The 16244-nt window shown below is 38.8% G+C and overlaps 1 protein-coding gene across 1 annotated transcript in view; it reads left to right on the top strand.

Moving 5' to 3' along the window:
- Positions 1 to 328: 328 nt before the first annotated feature.
- TTN (titin) overlaps positions 329 to 16244 on the top strand; it is a 334386-nt gene continuing 318470 nt past the window's right edge. The window contains exons 1-10 of the mRNA XM_058189537.1: positions 329 to 531; positions 3138 to 3241; positions 7677 to 7880; positions 8831 to 9118; positions 10723 to 10814; positions 10906 to 11150; positions 12099 to 12435; positions 13034 to 13171; positions 13839 to 13964; positions 14496 to 14630. Of these exons, the coding sequence (XP_058045520.1) occupies positions 3151 to 3241; positions 7677 to 7880; positions 8831 to 9118; positions 10723 to 10814; positions 10906 to 11150; positions 12099 to 12435; positions 13034 to 13171; positions 13839 to 13964; positions 14496 to 14630 (1656 nt within the window). The 5' untranslated portion in view covers positions 329 to 531; positions 3138 to 3150. The remainder of the gene's footprint in view (positions 532 to 3137; positions 3242 to 7676; positions 7881 to 8830; positions 9119 to 10722; positions 10815 to 10905; positions 11151 to 12098; positions 12436 to 13033; positions 13172 to 13838; positions 13965 to 14495; positions 14631 to 16244) is intronic.

A 16244-nucleotide genomic window follows, 5' to 3' on the forward strand; every position in this document is an offset into this window, starting at 1 on the left:
CCTACATTCCCCTATTCTTTTATTCTATTGAAGGATTATACTGAAGGCCTGAATTGCTTAGCAGCATCTGGTACAATGGTTGTCTCCCTTCCCAACTAGAGTTTCTGGACAGGTCGGTTGCTCCGTCTTCAGCATGGCCAAAATTAGATGTGTCAATCAGGCGAACAGGTGGTCCTATTGCTCCAAGTGGACCCTCCCCCCCCTTCTCCCAAGGCCTTCCTTTCCGAAAGCCAATGAGAAGTGATTTTGAAATGACACAGGCAGACCTGTCAGCAGATCAGGAGTATAAAAAGCCAAACCACCATGTTTGCCCTTCTGAGCAGTCGTGCATTCCCAGCCTCGCCTCGGGTGTAGGGATTGCAAAGAAAACAAAACTACACCGTTTCGACTGTGTAGTTTTGTTTTTGAGGGCTAGAGGCTCAACCATTCTCATGTTGGGATTGTTTAACATCATCCTCTGGATAAGGACGTCGCTCCAGAAACTTCCGTTTGGGCTTAGCCCACTTCACTTAGGCACTCTTGTGAAATCAGGTTAGTAGCATGCCTGCAAGAATTGAGTGATTTCTCTCGGTCAAGAAATCTCTGGGGCACTTTAATTATTTTAAATAGATGCAGGGGATGCATTGGGGTGGGATGGGGAAGGCTAGGATGGGATGGGGGGTCAGAAGAAGGAGAAAAGTCTGTAGGTCTTTATAGATTTATTTTTGAGGAATGAACTTTTCCCATGAATGAAATGATGCCTGCTGTTTGTGAAATCTTAGGACTTTGCGATCATTTCTTAAAATGTGCTTGAGGGTGAAAGTTATTTCAAACGTTGGGTTAACTTTTAATCCTTCCAAAAGAGTGTTGAAGGTTATGTTACTTGCAGATAAACCAAGACGTTCCCAGAATAGCTCTGATAAAGCCACATGGCCAAGGCTAGGCACCGATGACTTTTTAAGGGAATCAGCTGCTGCCATATCCATTACATCGCAGCTCTGGACCACTTGCCTCCTGTCACTCAAACCTGGAATGGTTATTTTGGGAATGTGACATTTCGGAGGCATACCTTCGAAATGCTAGCAATACAAAAGCCGTATAAGATCACAATTGAATAATAGGATATTTTTCTTGTCTTTTTGTGGAAGTTGGGGCGGGGGGGGGGGGAGAAAAGACCGAAATACTTACAATGGTGAATTCATGCAACAATTTGGAAGGGATGGTTTAATTTTTTTTTTAAGCTGGAATATATGGTTACAATTAATTTGGGGGGAAGTACATAGTATGTATAGATAGGGCTAACTTAACTGAAATATATTGCTATAAAACATTTCACTATAAAATCTGGAGTGAGCAATCCTAAAAAGAGGACTGACTAAATTGAGTATATTATGCTTTATTAAGGCAACATATTGGCATGCTTTCTCTCTCTCTCTCTCTCCCTCCCCTCAATCTATCTATATATTCATCTTATGCTATGATTATTCCAAATTTAAAACCATAGCAATTTTTTCTAAGGTGGCCAAGAAAAATAGGCCCCACTGACATTACTGGAATTCTATTTCTGGCTGTCATAACCCCCTGTGACTCTGTCCAATCCTGTATGATAAATCATAATAAATATCAAGTTAACATTTAGTACTCAGTTAATATAACAGAATAAATTGATTTGACACTGATGGGCATCCATATTAAGAAACATTTTGCAATAAAATCAGTTATTCTTGTTTGAATATATACCTTTTTGTGGTTTACAAGAGAATGGGGACATTTTGTTAGAGCAACAAATATTATACTGGACAAAGTATAGTTTTACTGATTTTGTATTTTCCTGCAGTTGTTCAAACCATCAATGTCAGTTGTTATCTTATAGCCAAGCTCACATTTCAAACTTGGCCTTCTCTCCTTCTTTCCTAGATTCAATTGTCCTGCTTTTACTTTTGCATTCTCCTTTTCTTTTCTTTTCTTTTCTTTTCTTTTCTTTTCTTTTCTTTTCTTTTCTCTTCTCTTCTCTTCTCTTCTCTTTTTTCCTTTCCTTTCCTTTCCTTTTTCCTTTTCTTTTCTCTGTAATAGCCTCTTACCAAAACTTTTTTTTCACATTAAGGGAAACTTTTCAAATAATTTCTTTTAATAATAAAATAATAAAACTTTTCAAATCATTTTATTGAATAGAATAGAGTAGAATAGAATAGAATAGAATAGAATTGAATTGAATTGAATTGAATTGAATTTTTTTATTGGCCAAATGTATTGGACACACAAGGAATTTGTCTTGGTGCATACGCTCTCAGTGTACGTAAAAGAAAATAAAGGTTCATCAAGAATCATAAGATACAACACTTAATGATAGTCATAGGGTACAAATAAGCAATTAGGAAACAATCAATATCAATATAAATCATAAGGATACAAGCAACAAAGTTACAGTCATACAGTCATAAGTGGAAGGAGATGGGTGATGGGAACGATGAGAAGATTAATAGTGCAGATTTAGTACATAGTTTGACAGTGTTGAGGGAATTATTTGTTAAGCAGAGTGATGGCGTTTGGGAAAGAAACTGTTCTTGTGTCTAGTTGTTCTGGTGTGCAGTGCTCTATAGTGTCATTTTGAGGGTAGGAGTTGAAACAGTTTATGTCCAAGATGTAAGGGGTCTGTAAATATTTTCACAGCCCTCTTTTTGATTCGTGCACTATACAGGTCCTCAGTCGAATTATTCAATTATTATTACTCAGTTATTGTGCTTTTTTTTAGTAAGAAAATAAAATAAATTCCAATTTTCAAACAATTTTAGGGTTATACAGGTTTTTTTTTGTCCAATTCCAGTTGAGAAGGGATTAAGAAGTGGTTATATATAAAGATATGGCAAATTCAACATTAAAAAGTAACTTTTTTATTGGCACAGTTATTCTGTTTGATGATATGTCAGTTGTTTGAACTATTGACAATTTGTTATGACTGAATTAATCAGTAGGTGGGCAATATAGAAAAATAATTTAATAGGATAAATTTCAGTAAAGGCCGCATTAACAGAAGTGACCCATTCAAGAGCCACAGATCTAATCTAAGTAGAACAATTCCTCCACAACGCCATATATTTATGTTGCTTTCCGCAAATTGTTTTCTTACCCTCTATTTTTATGTCTCTCTTTCTTTCCAGAGTGCCTGCAAAAATGACAAGCAAAGCACCAACATTTACGCAGCCGTTACAAAGTGTTGTGGCACTGGAGGGTAGTGCCGCAACCTTTGAGGCTCATATTAGTGGTGAGTGTCCATGTTTTTTTCTGATTATTGTTTTCTTCACTGTGGCTGAGATCTTCAAAAACGAAGATCTCAGAGGGCAGCTTTTCTGAGGCTTTAGAAAACTGACAGACAGATGGAGTTGGACTCCCTTAAACAAATATCTATGAAGATTCTCAGTTATTCAGGTCATAGTTGTATCAAAAGTCATTTTTATTTTGAAAAGACAACTGGACTGATTTTTTGAGGAAAAACAAGACGTTTCACTTCCTATCCTGGAAGCTTTATCAGTTGTATATTAGAGAGGTAATAGGTAAAAGAATATCTCATTGGGGGAAGATATCAATTATCTCTTCTGTGTCAATTTGAAGACTGGGAAATCATCGGTACATCAGGCTTGGTCAGGAAATCTGGAGTCAATGGACACATTTTACACTTTGACAGCATATTATGGACACGCAAAGAAAATGGCGTTTACAAAATTACCCCACCTTGGGCATGGCCATGCCCAAAACATCATTTTACTAGAAGTCAAATTGTTGCAGTTATTCCCTACTTACCACTTAACTTTCACTTCATTTTTCCCCCTTTGTATTTTGCAAATAAATAATTGGGCTACAGTCACAGGTTTTATTTTCTAAGACTAAAATTAGCATAGCCAGACCACAAATTCCAAATGGCCAATAGGTGGAAGCATACAGATTATTTTCCCAGCTAGTGGGCGTCTAAATATTTACAGCCCAAACATGGCAGCCCTGATGGATGCCAAGTGGAAACAATAGGTGTTCTTGTATCTCAGGGTGAGCTTGTGGATCACAGCAATAATGTTGATCATGAATCATTAGGAATTCATTTCCTGAATCTCTTAAACTTTAAGCTAGCATTAAGTTTTGAAATGGCGCAAGCCTTAAATATGCAGTATATAATATCTTCCAGCTTACACCAGAATGGTAACAACAGGCTATAGTTGTTGCGGCATAGAAGTCCTACCTCTTTCATATGTGCTTTAAAAAAAAGCTTTGATTGTGATGCCACTGGTAGCATGCCTATTTTAGATGTGGAGCAATAATTTCCAGGCCAATGAGATCATACTCTGCTTTATAGCAGCCCACATATTCCTAAACTAAGAACCATATTATAGAAATTGAATACAATATAAAAATACTGTATTCCTTGATTCGGAACATACGCCAACATTATATCATATGCATGTTTGGATTATATGCTGACAATGTATCTATTTTCACCAAGCAGGAAAAACAGTATACATATTAACCAGGCTGCTGTAATGATACAATGAACAACGAGCGAAATTTAAATAATACGTTTGAAGAATCAAGGCAGGGCTCGCTTCCTCCAAAAAGATCTCTAGTATAGACCTTACTTTGAAATCCCAGCTGTGTGGCTTTGTTCTCTGAATCATATTAACTTCAATTATTTATTCTGAGCTGAAAATTGTAAGAAATCAGAGAAAGGATAATACTCATTAGCCATGCTCCACTTGCTGCAGTTGCAGGAGCAAATTTAGTCTATTACTAACTTCAAAAGATATATATATATGTGTGTTTTCTGAGGTTTTCGCGGGTGTTTGTATGTAGGTCTTTGGTTATTCGGGTTTTCTCCCGCGTAAAATTGGAAGTGTCTTGGCGACGTTTCGACGAAGTCTCATTCGTCATCTTCAGGCTTCAGGTTCATGCTTCTGGGAGCAATTTTACGTGGGAGAAAACCCGAATAACCAAAGACCTACATATATATATATTGCCCAGGTTTTATCCAAAGGTTAGTTCAGAATTTGAAATGATAGCTGGAATCAATATTTGCCAATCAATGCTTTCATATTCATTAGCAAAAAATATGATGATCGCTTAAAATTCCAAGAGTTATTTCAGTGAATGGGATTTACTTCCCTACTTTTAATGTTTCTCCTTTGATTTCTCTCATTGATGCAGGATGTTGTGGGAATTAAGTAGGAAAATGGCTACTTAATAGGGGAAAAATAAACATGTGTCATAGGCTTCTCAAATTCTTAAGATGGGCCTTGTATGTACTTCAAGATGCCAAGCCTTTCTACAATTTTGCATATGTTTAAGTCGCCTTTGTGCACAGATACTTTTCTCCCAACTGAATGATGTCCACAATCATAATTCAGAACAACGGAAGGATCAATTAAGCAGAGGAAGTGTGTATGAGGTGTGTGTGCATGTGTGCATATGTGTGTGTGTGCGCTCACGCACACGCAAACACACATGGACATAGACACTCTTCAGGTATGAACTTGTGGAGTTTAAACCAGATCCTTCTGCTTTTCTATATTATTTGAGTAGTTTTGTATTTAAAACATCTGTATGGATTCTTTTTATGGTCATGAATATTTGAGGTTATTGGGGTGGATGCCTGAAAGTTTTAACTGACTGAAATGTGGCTTAAAATATCTTAATGTTATATGCTGCAACTGTACTTTTTCTGTAAGTTTTCTTTTCATGTTGTTACAGCACCTTGGGAGTAGATTATTGAAAAACATTTTTTTAAACATACAAATATATGATATAGACCCATGGTGGTGAACCTATGGCACGCGTGCCAGAGGTGGCACACAGAGCCCTCTCTGTGGGCACACGCACTGTCCCCAGTTTTCAGGGTGTGCATGCATGTTGGGCAGCTGATCTTCGTGTGGGCCAGAGCCCCAGAAACGTGAAGACGAGCTAGCCAGCGCTCCAGCATGAGTTTACGACACATGCGCATGCTGGAAAGCTGAAGACCAGGTGGCCGTCGCGCGCATGTGCACCGGTCAGCTGGTCTTTGGGTTTCCGGGGCTCTGGCGCATGCAAAGACCAGCCGGCTGGCATGCATGCACAGGCCGGAAGCCAGAATAATAGGTGGTCTTCGAGTTTCTGGGGCTGCAGTTTCTGCATGCATGTTCCAGTTTGGGCACTCGGTGCTGAAAAGGTTCACCATCACTGATATAAACCCTAAAACTTTCTAGAACATGCCACTGAAATTAGTCATACTATTGTTTAATTGTGTACTGCTAGAAAATGACAATATTTACCTTATAAACAGAGAACCATAAATTAATACTGACATCCCCTACACAGATTTCATAGGAAAATATCACTAGATTTTAGATAAATCAAAGGCAGCTCTCTATCCTTTTTGTAAATCCTCTAAAGATAATATTTTGTTCTATTTATTCCTTTTTTTCTAAAACACTGATAAATTCCACAGAACTTTGCATCAGATATGTGTTAATCCTCCCCATTCACATGGTAATCATGGTTTCCAAGTAGTGTCTCCTCCATTGATTGCTTTTTTGACAACTCTCTAGTCCTATTCTGAGAGAAAAAAAAGTTAGCAAGGGAAATCATTGAATATAGAAGTATGGAACTGAGAATATAAGATAACAGTCTGACAGGAAAGATTTTAAGTTGTTTCCTACTCTATTGGTTCTTAAAGAACCTTGAGATCAGTGTTTTTCAATCTTGGCATCTTTAAGATGTGTAGACTTAAATGCTTAGAAATACCCTATTGCTAAAGTTGAGTAACTATGCTTCAGATTTTGCATCCAACCATACTCCTTGTATCTCTCAAAGTAATATCCCTCTACCACATTCCCTGGGTTTCATCAAACAGTGATCTTAGTAGACAACCATGATAATACTTGTCTTACATTACAGTGACAGGTTCCATTTCTGAAACTGTGATTGCATTTGTACATAATTCTAAGACATAGTAAGTAGGCCCACACATCATTACCAAAAGCAAACAGAATACAATTCAGCATGATGTGTGAACTGAGTCTCTCTTACTTTGCTTTTAAATCCAACCTTTCAACCATTGCAATCTTATGGCAACACTAACTCATATTACATGATGTTATAAATCTCTTGTTCCCCCAAGTTACTCATTATGTTAGACAGATTTGACAATGATTCAGCACTTGGTTATTGTAATGCACCAAAACTCTATGAACATTTTTATCTCTTGAAATCTGACCTCCTAAATCACAAAAAGTATATCTTTTATCATTACGCCTACATGTCTTTCCTTCTCAAGCATTGGGCATTTAAGATATAGTCTTTCCCTGATAATACCATCTAAGAATATAAATACATCTTTGTATCAGATATTCAGAGGAAGGAGCAGCAAACTATATCCTAAAGAAAGCAGATCTGAATATTACAGAAGAACGGAACAGAACAGAACAGAACAGAACAATGATAATATAACCAACAAATATAAAATAAATTGAGCCTTATTCTATCTTGGGGAGTTGAATTGGAGTAAGCGTAAATTTTCTCCAATGCCCAGTCATTTCTTTCATTTTACCTCAATTACTGAAGCCCTTGATCCAGCCCTTCAGCAACTTTAGCATATACACCAGGAAAACCTGGTGGTATTTTAGGACTGATGCCAATGGGACCTAATGAGCATTTATCTTTACTTCACTCTCCTTCTCAAGGTTTCCCAGTTCCTGAGGTGAGCTGGTATCGGGATGGCCAGGTTATTTCTACTGCAACTCTGCCCGGTGCGCAGATCTCATTTAGCGATGGCCGCGCTAAACTTGTGATCCCCGCCGTGACCGCAGGTATCAGTGGAAGATATACCCTACAAGCCACCAATGGATCTGGACAAGCCACAAGTACTGCAGAACTACTTGTCACCGGTAGGTTGTGATTATAGAACCAGTTACAGTTGGCACTTTCCATCTTTCATCTTAAAACTGGTGAATAGAATCTACAAAGATGAAGACTAAATATAGCTACTTAGTATGTTTTAAAAAATCTAACGTACCTCTCAATATTAACATTTAATTGTAAATAATGCCAGTAAATAAATGGTAAATATGAAGACTGCCTTATATGTACTTCTATGAACAATCAAACTTACAGGTCCACATTCTGCTTTATGTTGATTTTTTTTTTTTAATTTCTGTGGGGATTTCAACACAGATTTTGCATCTGGCTACCTCCTGATATTTAAAGGAAAGTGTCTTGATCATAGAAAATCTTACTTCTATGTGTCTCTTTTAAATTCTGCCCCATAATTTCAAAATTATGGGCAACTTACATATGGCTCCAAAGAATTTTGGGTTCAGCCACTCTGCCAATTGAAATCCTCTGTCAATTTTCAGAGGCAGAGTTGGCAACTCTTGGGTCATTGTTTCATGGATATTTCCTTACCAAATTCCTTACCTTCAACAGAAGCAGAGCTTGTAATGTACTTGAAAAGTTCTAAAAAAATCAAGGAGATATCAGAAATCTATCTGCCTTGCAAGTAGCCCATATTTAACTGTATAGCACAGTCGAACATCAGTAATTGACCGCAAGGAATGTTTAAGACCATTTATATCATGTCTTTAAATGATTTTTATATCGTAAAATGTTTTATAAAACTTGCCAAATTCCAGTACCATGGTAGTCATGGGTCCCAGGCACATTCTGTTTGTCAGCCCATTTAAGTTATCTTGGTTCAAAAGGTTTTTGCCCTATGAGGCACCATTTAGCCCAGTTAAAGATTACAGACACAAGAGTTTTAGTAGTAAGGAGATACATAATATTCCTTATGTTTGTTCTTGCTTATATAACCTCCTCCTCCTCCTCTTCCTCCTCCCAGCTGAAACAGCGCCACCCAACTTTTCACAACGACTACAGAGCATGACTACTCGACAAGGAAGTCAAGTTCGACTTGACGTGAGAGTGACTGGAATCCCTACACCTGTGGTGAAGTTTTATCGGGATGGAGCAGAAATTCAAAGCTCCCCCGATTTTCAAATTTTACATGAAGGAGACCTCTACAGTTTAATAATTGCAGAAGCTTACCCTGAAGACTCCGGAACCTATTCAGTAAATGCCACTAATAGCGTGGGACGAGCTACTTCAACAGCCGAACTGCTCATTCAAGGTAAAGTATAGTAGGATAATCAACCAAGAATGTTAGTTTGTTTTCAAAACTTTCGGATTATTCCATCAGGACAGCAAACTTCACAGTGATTGCTCTTCTGTCAACAAATCCATCGATTCCATTTCTCTCAGGTGATTTTAATGTGGCTGTAAAATTTTACCCTGGACACAAGCTGGTCATAAATACTTCAACATGACAAAAAGATAAAATTGTTTTCAGAAGCAACAGCAACAAATGTTTTCTTCTCCTGTTAATACAAGTAGGCTAACTTATTGCTAGTGTGAGGCAGTGTTTTTTATTTGTAATTGTTTTACATTGTATTAATCTAAAATCCAGTAAATCAACAGCTCGGTTTTTCACTCCAGAGTTTTTCTCTTGCTGGATGTCATAGTTTTGCTCAACTTGCTTAAGCATATACTGCAGTTGCAGGCCTGTGAAGGAGCAAAAATCCTGGCCTCCCTACTGTATTGACGTACACACAGTAAAAGAAAAGAAAAAAATACATGGGCCTAAATCTATATAGGTTAGATTTACACATCACACTAAGTAATAATGTGGTTTTTATTTTATTTATTTAAGGCAAAATCACTTCTGATATAAAGTGTGAATTCAGCTATTTGGATTAATGAACCGTGTCTTGTGGATTCACATTGGACTGCCATTTGTCAGAAATCTTGCTTGGACGGGGGTGGGGGTTGGACTAGATGACCTACAAGGTTCCTTCCAACTCTGTTAATCTGTAATTATGTCAGAACTTGGTTATGATGGTTTATTCAACAAGCCATGGCTAATGTGATGGCTTAATGTGATATTCAATGATCCCAAATATTTTGGAAGTTGAGTTTTCCTAAACATCATTCCAGCCCTAACAATGCATTTAGATATCCAAGTTGGAAGGACTGAAGTAGAAAAGAAATACACAAATGCACCAGTGTCCCACATCTCTACCTGCTCCTAAGTCTAAAATCATTAAGTGGTTACCTGGCTAAAATAAAAAAAAATATTACAAGAATATTTCACTTTACAAAGCTTACAAAGCCCAGAAAACCTGATGAAAAATGGATAATTTTTATGGGCATGCTTATTGTACCCTTTTAAATGGGTACAATACTTACTTCACTCTGTAAGTATGAAGGAACAAACGATGATGGCTGTGTGTGTTGGCTTCCATTGGTTCCTTGGGTTTATACCTTATATTTCATAAGGAAATACCTTCCAAGAGTTTTGCTTTGGCTCCCTTAAATGTTAAGGTGTTTCTTTCTAAATAGGCTATCTTAGACTTGGCTATTCTGCATTATATTCTTGGCTGATGTATGAAAAGGCTACTTTGAAATGAATTGCTCTCTTTATTAATCTGTGCCTGAGAGAATTAATTTATTCAGTTATTTATTCATTTATTATTGGCCTTGTGGTGTTTTTCTATAAATGGGTAACATCTCCTTCAAGTTGAAGCAAAGCTGCTGGGAAATTTCTGGCTAAATTTGCACAGCTCTCTTGGCAATCGTATACATGAACCCATAAATAACTGGAATCACAGATATACTTCTCGCCTCTCCTCCCCTCCCAGAACCAATTCTAATGACTCCCATTCTCCTTTCTCTAAGGCGACGAAGAAGCCGTTCCCGCTAAAAAGACAAAGACGATTGTTTCGACTGCTCAGATTACACAAACAACACGACAAACCCGAACTGAAAAGGTTGGTAATTTGTCAGATTGTGTCACCAACATTTCAAAGGCTGGGGCTCTTTAACTAGATTTTCATGAGTGTTCTTGACCTTTCATTGCAGAAGATTGAAGCTCACTTTGATGCCAGAACACTTGCAACTGCTGAGATGATGATAGAAACTGCCACTGGGCAGCAGCTGCCCCATAAGGCACCTCCACGGATGATTCCTCACCCTGCTTCTAAATCACCGACTCCGCCAATCATTGCAGCCAAAGTACAGATGGCACGCCAGCAATCACCATCCCCCATCAGACAGTCGCCATCTCCTGTACGACATGTGAGAGGTCCGACACCATCTCCAGTCAGGTAAACCACTTGCATGTAAAATTTGACCCAGATCAGGAAAAAGTAAAGGGTGGCCCTGCGGTTCCCAGAATTCCTCATTATTGTTAAATTATAGTTGCGGTAGCTGATGGAAGTTAACATTCAAGAAAATCTGGAGAATCGCACTGTGCCTTTCCCAAGGCAAACATTGATCTTTAAGCAGTGCAGCAAAATATTTGTGTCCAATACTGCTATCATACACTCCTGTGAGTTATCTACATTTATGTAATTGAATATCCATTGAATTTTTATTTTTATTTTTGATGGAATTAGCTATTCTGGAGGGTTACCATTGGCTAGTTTTCCACCTTTCCACAGTCACTTTGGTGAGCTGTTTGTTGTGTCTGTGCCCCCCCAAGCCAGGCCCCCTGCCAGAAAGTGACTCGGAAAGTGACAGGGAAGGCCATCAGGACTTACCTCTGGAGCACCGGCGTCCCTGGCTCAGCTCCAGGAGCCAGAGGCAGGCCAGGTGGAGGAGATAATGAGGCCTCCGTCCCCTAACTCTTTCCCCCCCCAGGCCACGCCTCCAGACCTGGCTGATGGCAATCAGGCCTGGCTGGACCCTAGGTTTCATAGGCAGGAGAGGCGGGAACAACAGAAGCAGGGGTGGGGCAGGCCTAGGAAGTGCTGAGTCATGGAGCCACACCCCACAGGATATAAAAGCAGCAAGGGCTGCTATACCACTTTGTGGCGAGCAAATCAACTGCTTAGAGGGAGAATTAGAGCTGAAGTCTTGTTTGTTCCTGGTTTCCTGGCTGACTCATCGGCATCAAGAGAGATAACAGAGACACTTGGCAGACGCTCGCTAGTTTGCTGCCAGAGCTGATAGTTGCCGGCTAATTAAGTCATCGCTCGTGTCTCCCGGACTGCGGAGGGGGACAGAACACTGTTCTTCTCCTGGCATCAATATCTGTTCTTTTTTGTTAACAGATCGGTGTCTCCTGCTGGAGTTGCAAGGCTCTCAGTCTCTACGTCGCCTATCAGACCTGTGAGATCACCAATCTTGGTCCGGAAAACACAGGCCGCAGCAGCGATGGGGGCTGATGTGCTTCCTCCTTGGAAACAGGAAGGCTACGTAGCTACTTCGGAAACCAGAATGAAAGACACCAGAGTAACTATGAGCACCAGCCAGATGAGGACTGAAGAAAGATGGGAAGGGAGATACGGAGTGCACGAACAGGTTGCCATCAGCGGAGCTGCTGCAGCAGAAGCTACCCTGGCAATTGGTGCTGGTGCTGGTGCTGCTGCCGCTGCCGCCGCTACAGAGGTGAGACCTTTTCAAAGAAAAATACTGTGCAAGGGGTAGGGTGTTTTTCTCAAAGTAATGTGGTTTTGCCACAGAATCGGTCTGCTTAGGAGAAATTAGGACCTCTGTTTTTGCTATTTTATATGCACGGTTATTTAGGCCAGGGTTTGGCAAACATTTTTTTATAAATGGCCAGATCTTTCCCCTCACAGAGTCTGCCTGGCAGATCAGCAGGCCAAGAAACAAGGCAGCCTATATGTGGTGCTGGCCCACCAGCAAGGAGGCTGCTAATAGGCTTCCACCATCGTCCAGTACTCCATGAACCTGTCCCTTGCTCCACCACCCTTGCTCTAAGATCTTGGCTGAAGCTCGGCCCTAGCAATCTGCTACTTGTCTGCCCATTCTTAGTTCAGAAGCCATCTAAAACAACAGACACACCGGGCTAGTATTTGGCCCCTGGGGTGCAATATGCTGACCCCTAATTTAGACAGTGTTGTGCTATAATGTTGTCACAGGACAATCTGGCAAAGCAGATGCTTGTGTTTGCACCTATTGCTCATGTTGCTGACGATGTATTCCAATGAGCTGTCTTTTCATGCCACTCATTTGGGTCTCGCAGGACATGGACAAAACAGCAGCTGTTGCTACCGTCGTTGCAGCTGTTGACATGGCCAGAGAGCGAGAACCTCTTCCAAGTGCTGTAGAGCAGATGGCGAAAAGGACAGCCGCAGTACACATTCCGCCTGTCCAGGAGCAGGTAGATACAAAGCAAAGTGACAATAAATAACACTCTCCCCTGGTTTTCCATTAATACTGCCAATGCAGGCATTTGCCGAAAATGAACATCACATTGCTGCAAGCAACCAATACAGCAAGCAAGCATGTTATAATGATACCAAATCCACCAATGCTAATGTTAAGAATTGGCTAACAATTTTAAAACAGGCCCTGAACCAATTAAATAACCTTGATGAAAAACATATTAATTCATATTAATTCAGAAGTTGTGAATGCTTCAACACTGGAGGTTTTTAAGAAGAGATTGGATAGCCAATTGTCTGAAATGGTATAGGGTTTCCTGCCCAAGCAGGGGGTTGGATTAGAAGACCTCCATGGTCCCTTCCAACTCTGTTATTCTATTCTATTCTATTCTATTCTATTCTATTCTATTCTATTCTATTCTATTCCATTCCATTCCATTCCATTCCATTCCATTCCATTCCTTTAATGCATTTATCAGTATGACTTTTTTTTCCTGAAAGTTCGTTTATTCCCCCACTTCTGAGATTAAACTAACTTTTATCCCCAAATATATTTATCTTCATTTGCTTTTATATTTTGCATACTTTTTATTTAGGATGATTGATGAAATTAAATGTTATAGCTTGCTTTTTTTTCTCTTTCTTTTCACCATGAAAATATAGGTTAAAAAAGAAGCTGCCATAGTAATTACTGCTGCTGCTGAAAAAACCAGAGAGCAAGAAATGATGTTGAGAACCAGAGAAGCAGTTACCACAAAACAAGAACAAATACACATTACTGAGGAAAAGGTGAATAGCCAATTTAGTTTCATCAGCAAGCTTCATTTCCACAGTATGCTATCAGTGAATAGGAGGGAGTTACCCCCTCTCTCTCCTCATAACAAGTGCTAAGTCAACATGCTGAATAGCCAGGATATGTTATTTATTTGTATCCCACCTTTATTATTTTACAAATATCTCAGGATGGCAAACTTAATCAACACACCTTCCTCCTCCTATTTTCCCCCGTAACAACAACACTGTGAGGTGGGTGGACGAGATCCTGAGTGATGGTGACTGGCTCAAAATTACCAAACCAGTGTCCATGCCCAAGAAGGAACTAGAACTCAGAGTCTCCCACTTTCTAGCCTAGTGGCTTAACCACTAGAGTAGACCAAACTGGGTTCTCTATGTTGCTGAAGCTTATTTATTTGACTCCTACACCAGACCTTGCCCTTGTGCTGATTATGTTCATCTCATGTGCAGTGCATTTTGAGAAATATTGTTGTTGTTAGTTTAGATTCAGTCATTAATATACTCTTTTCTCTACCATAAAATTAGGTACGAAAAGAACCAGTGAAAGTTCCTGTACCCAGGGTAATAATTGCCGCTGACACGTTTAAAGAACAAGAACTGATTTCAAGAGCTAGAGAAGAAATTCCTACAAGAAAGGAAGAAATTCACATTACTGAAAAGGTAAATATCAGTTGTGTGGGGGAAAAAAACCCTTCCTCTTTCTTAGTTATAAATTTATTAGCACTATTAAATAGGCATCCATTTCTGCTTTGATTTGCTTGTTATGAATTTAAAGAATTCCTCTTTAGAAATTATGTCTCTAACTTTATACTCTCTATGTTTGTAATAAAGATTTGATTTGATTTCACATTCCTCTATCTTGATATTTTCCACCTATCCCGAATATATATTTGTCATTTCTGACATTCACAGAAGTATCTCTAAATCATGTATGTACATTAAATATGACTAATTACATTGGCCAACTTAGTAAAGAGAAGTTTTGATCTTAGAACCCAGAAATTCTAGAGCTAGGTGAAGGAAACAGTAGTACCCTAGTTTTCTTAAACAATTTTTTGAATGGAAAAAATCAGTGGTGGGTTTCAAGTAATTTAACAACCGGTTCTCTGCCCTAATGATTTCTTCCAACAACCAGTTTGCCAAACTGCTCAGAAAGTTAACAACCGGTTCTCCCGAAGTGGTGTGAACTGGCTGAATCCCACCACTGGAAAAAATGCTTTTGAAATTGTGAGATATTCCAAAAATTGTACACAAACCATGCAGCAACAAACCATTTCCTTAGTAATTCCTGGGATTTTGCTTTGTTCAAATAAATCTAATTGTGTTGGGTGCAATATGCTGGACCCAACTGCTTAGAGGGGGCTGTAAAACACTATGAAGTGGTATATAAATCTAAGTGCTATTACTATTGTTCAAGAAAATGCAGCCCAAATTTTATTTCTCTGGTGGTAAATGCTGTAACATCACTTACATAAATAACAAACTTAGAAGTGAACATGAGGCTACTGAGAAAGAAAAGGAAATATTCAGCAATTTGGGGACATTTCTGAAGAAACACTGTCTTTTCCTACAAATAAAATAAAATAATGGGGTAAATGTTTCCCCACCACAGCTTTGAAATTCAGCATGCTCAATATGCCTTAAAATATTGCATGTCAGTTGCCAGGAGTATGGGATACAAAAAAATTATTGGGCAAGTTTCTGGAGCTTTGAAATGATGTAAGGACACAAGGAAGCAATATTTTTAGGTTACTCTTGCTAATCAAAAATGAGATTACTGTTAATTTTATTTGCAATCTAATTTTACCAAATAGTAATAATTGGCACAAATTGAATTGTGTGTAGGTTATTTTACTCTGGACAACTTATCTAATATACCTCTAATACATTTAAGATTGTAGCTATCTAAAGTGAAAGATATAGCCTCACTAGCGTCAAGTCCCCAAAACGAAGAAAGACGTGTTGTGATTTCTCCAAGCATATTTTGTTATTGTTCCTTGCCTATAGACAGAATCTTGCCAAACTGCTCAGAAAGTTAACAACGGTTCTCCAAGTGGTGTGAACTGGCTGAATCCCACCACTGGAAAAAATGCTTTTGAAATTGTGAGATATTCCAAAAATTGTACACAAACCATGCAGCAACAAACCATTTCCTTAGTAATTCCTGGGATTTTGCTTTGTTCAAATAAATCTAATTGTGTTGGGTGCAATATGCTGGACCCAACTGCTTAGAGGGGGCTGTAAAACACTATGAAGTGGTATATAAATCTAAGT

This window comes from Ahaetulla prasina, chromosome 1 (genome assembly GCF_028640845.1).
Source record: "Ahaetulla prasina isolate Xishuangbanna chromosome 1, ASM2864084v1, whole genome shotgun sequence".
In the NCBI taxonomy this organism is placed as follows: Eukaryota; Metazoa; Chordata; class Lepidosauria; order Squamata; family Colubridae; genus Ahaetulla; species Ahaetulla prasina.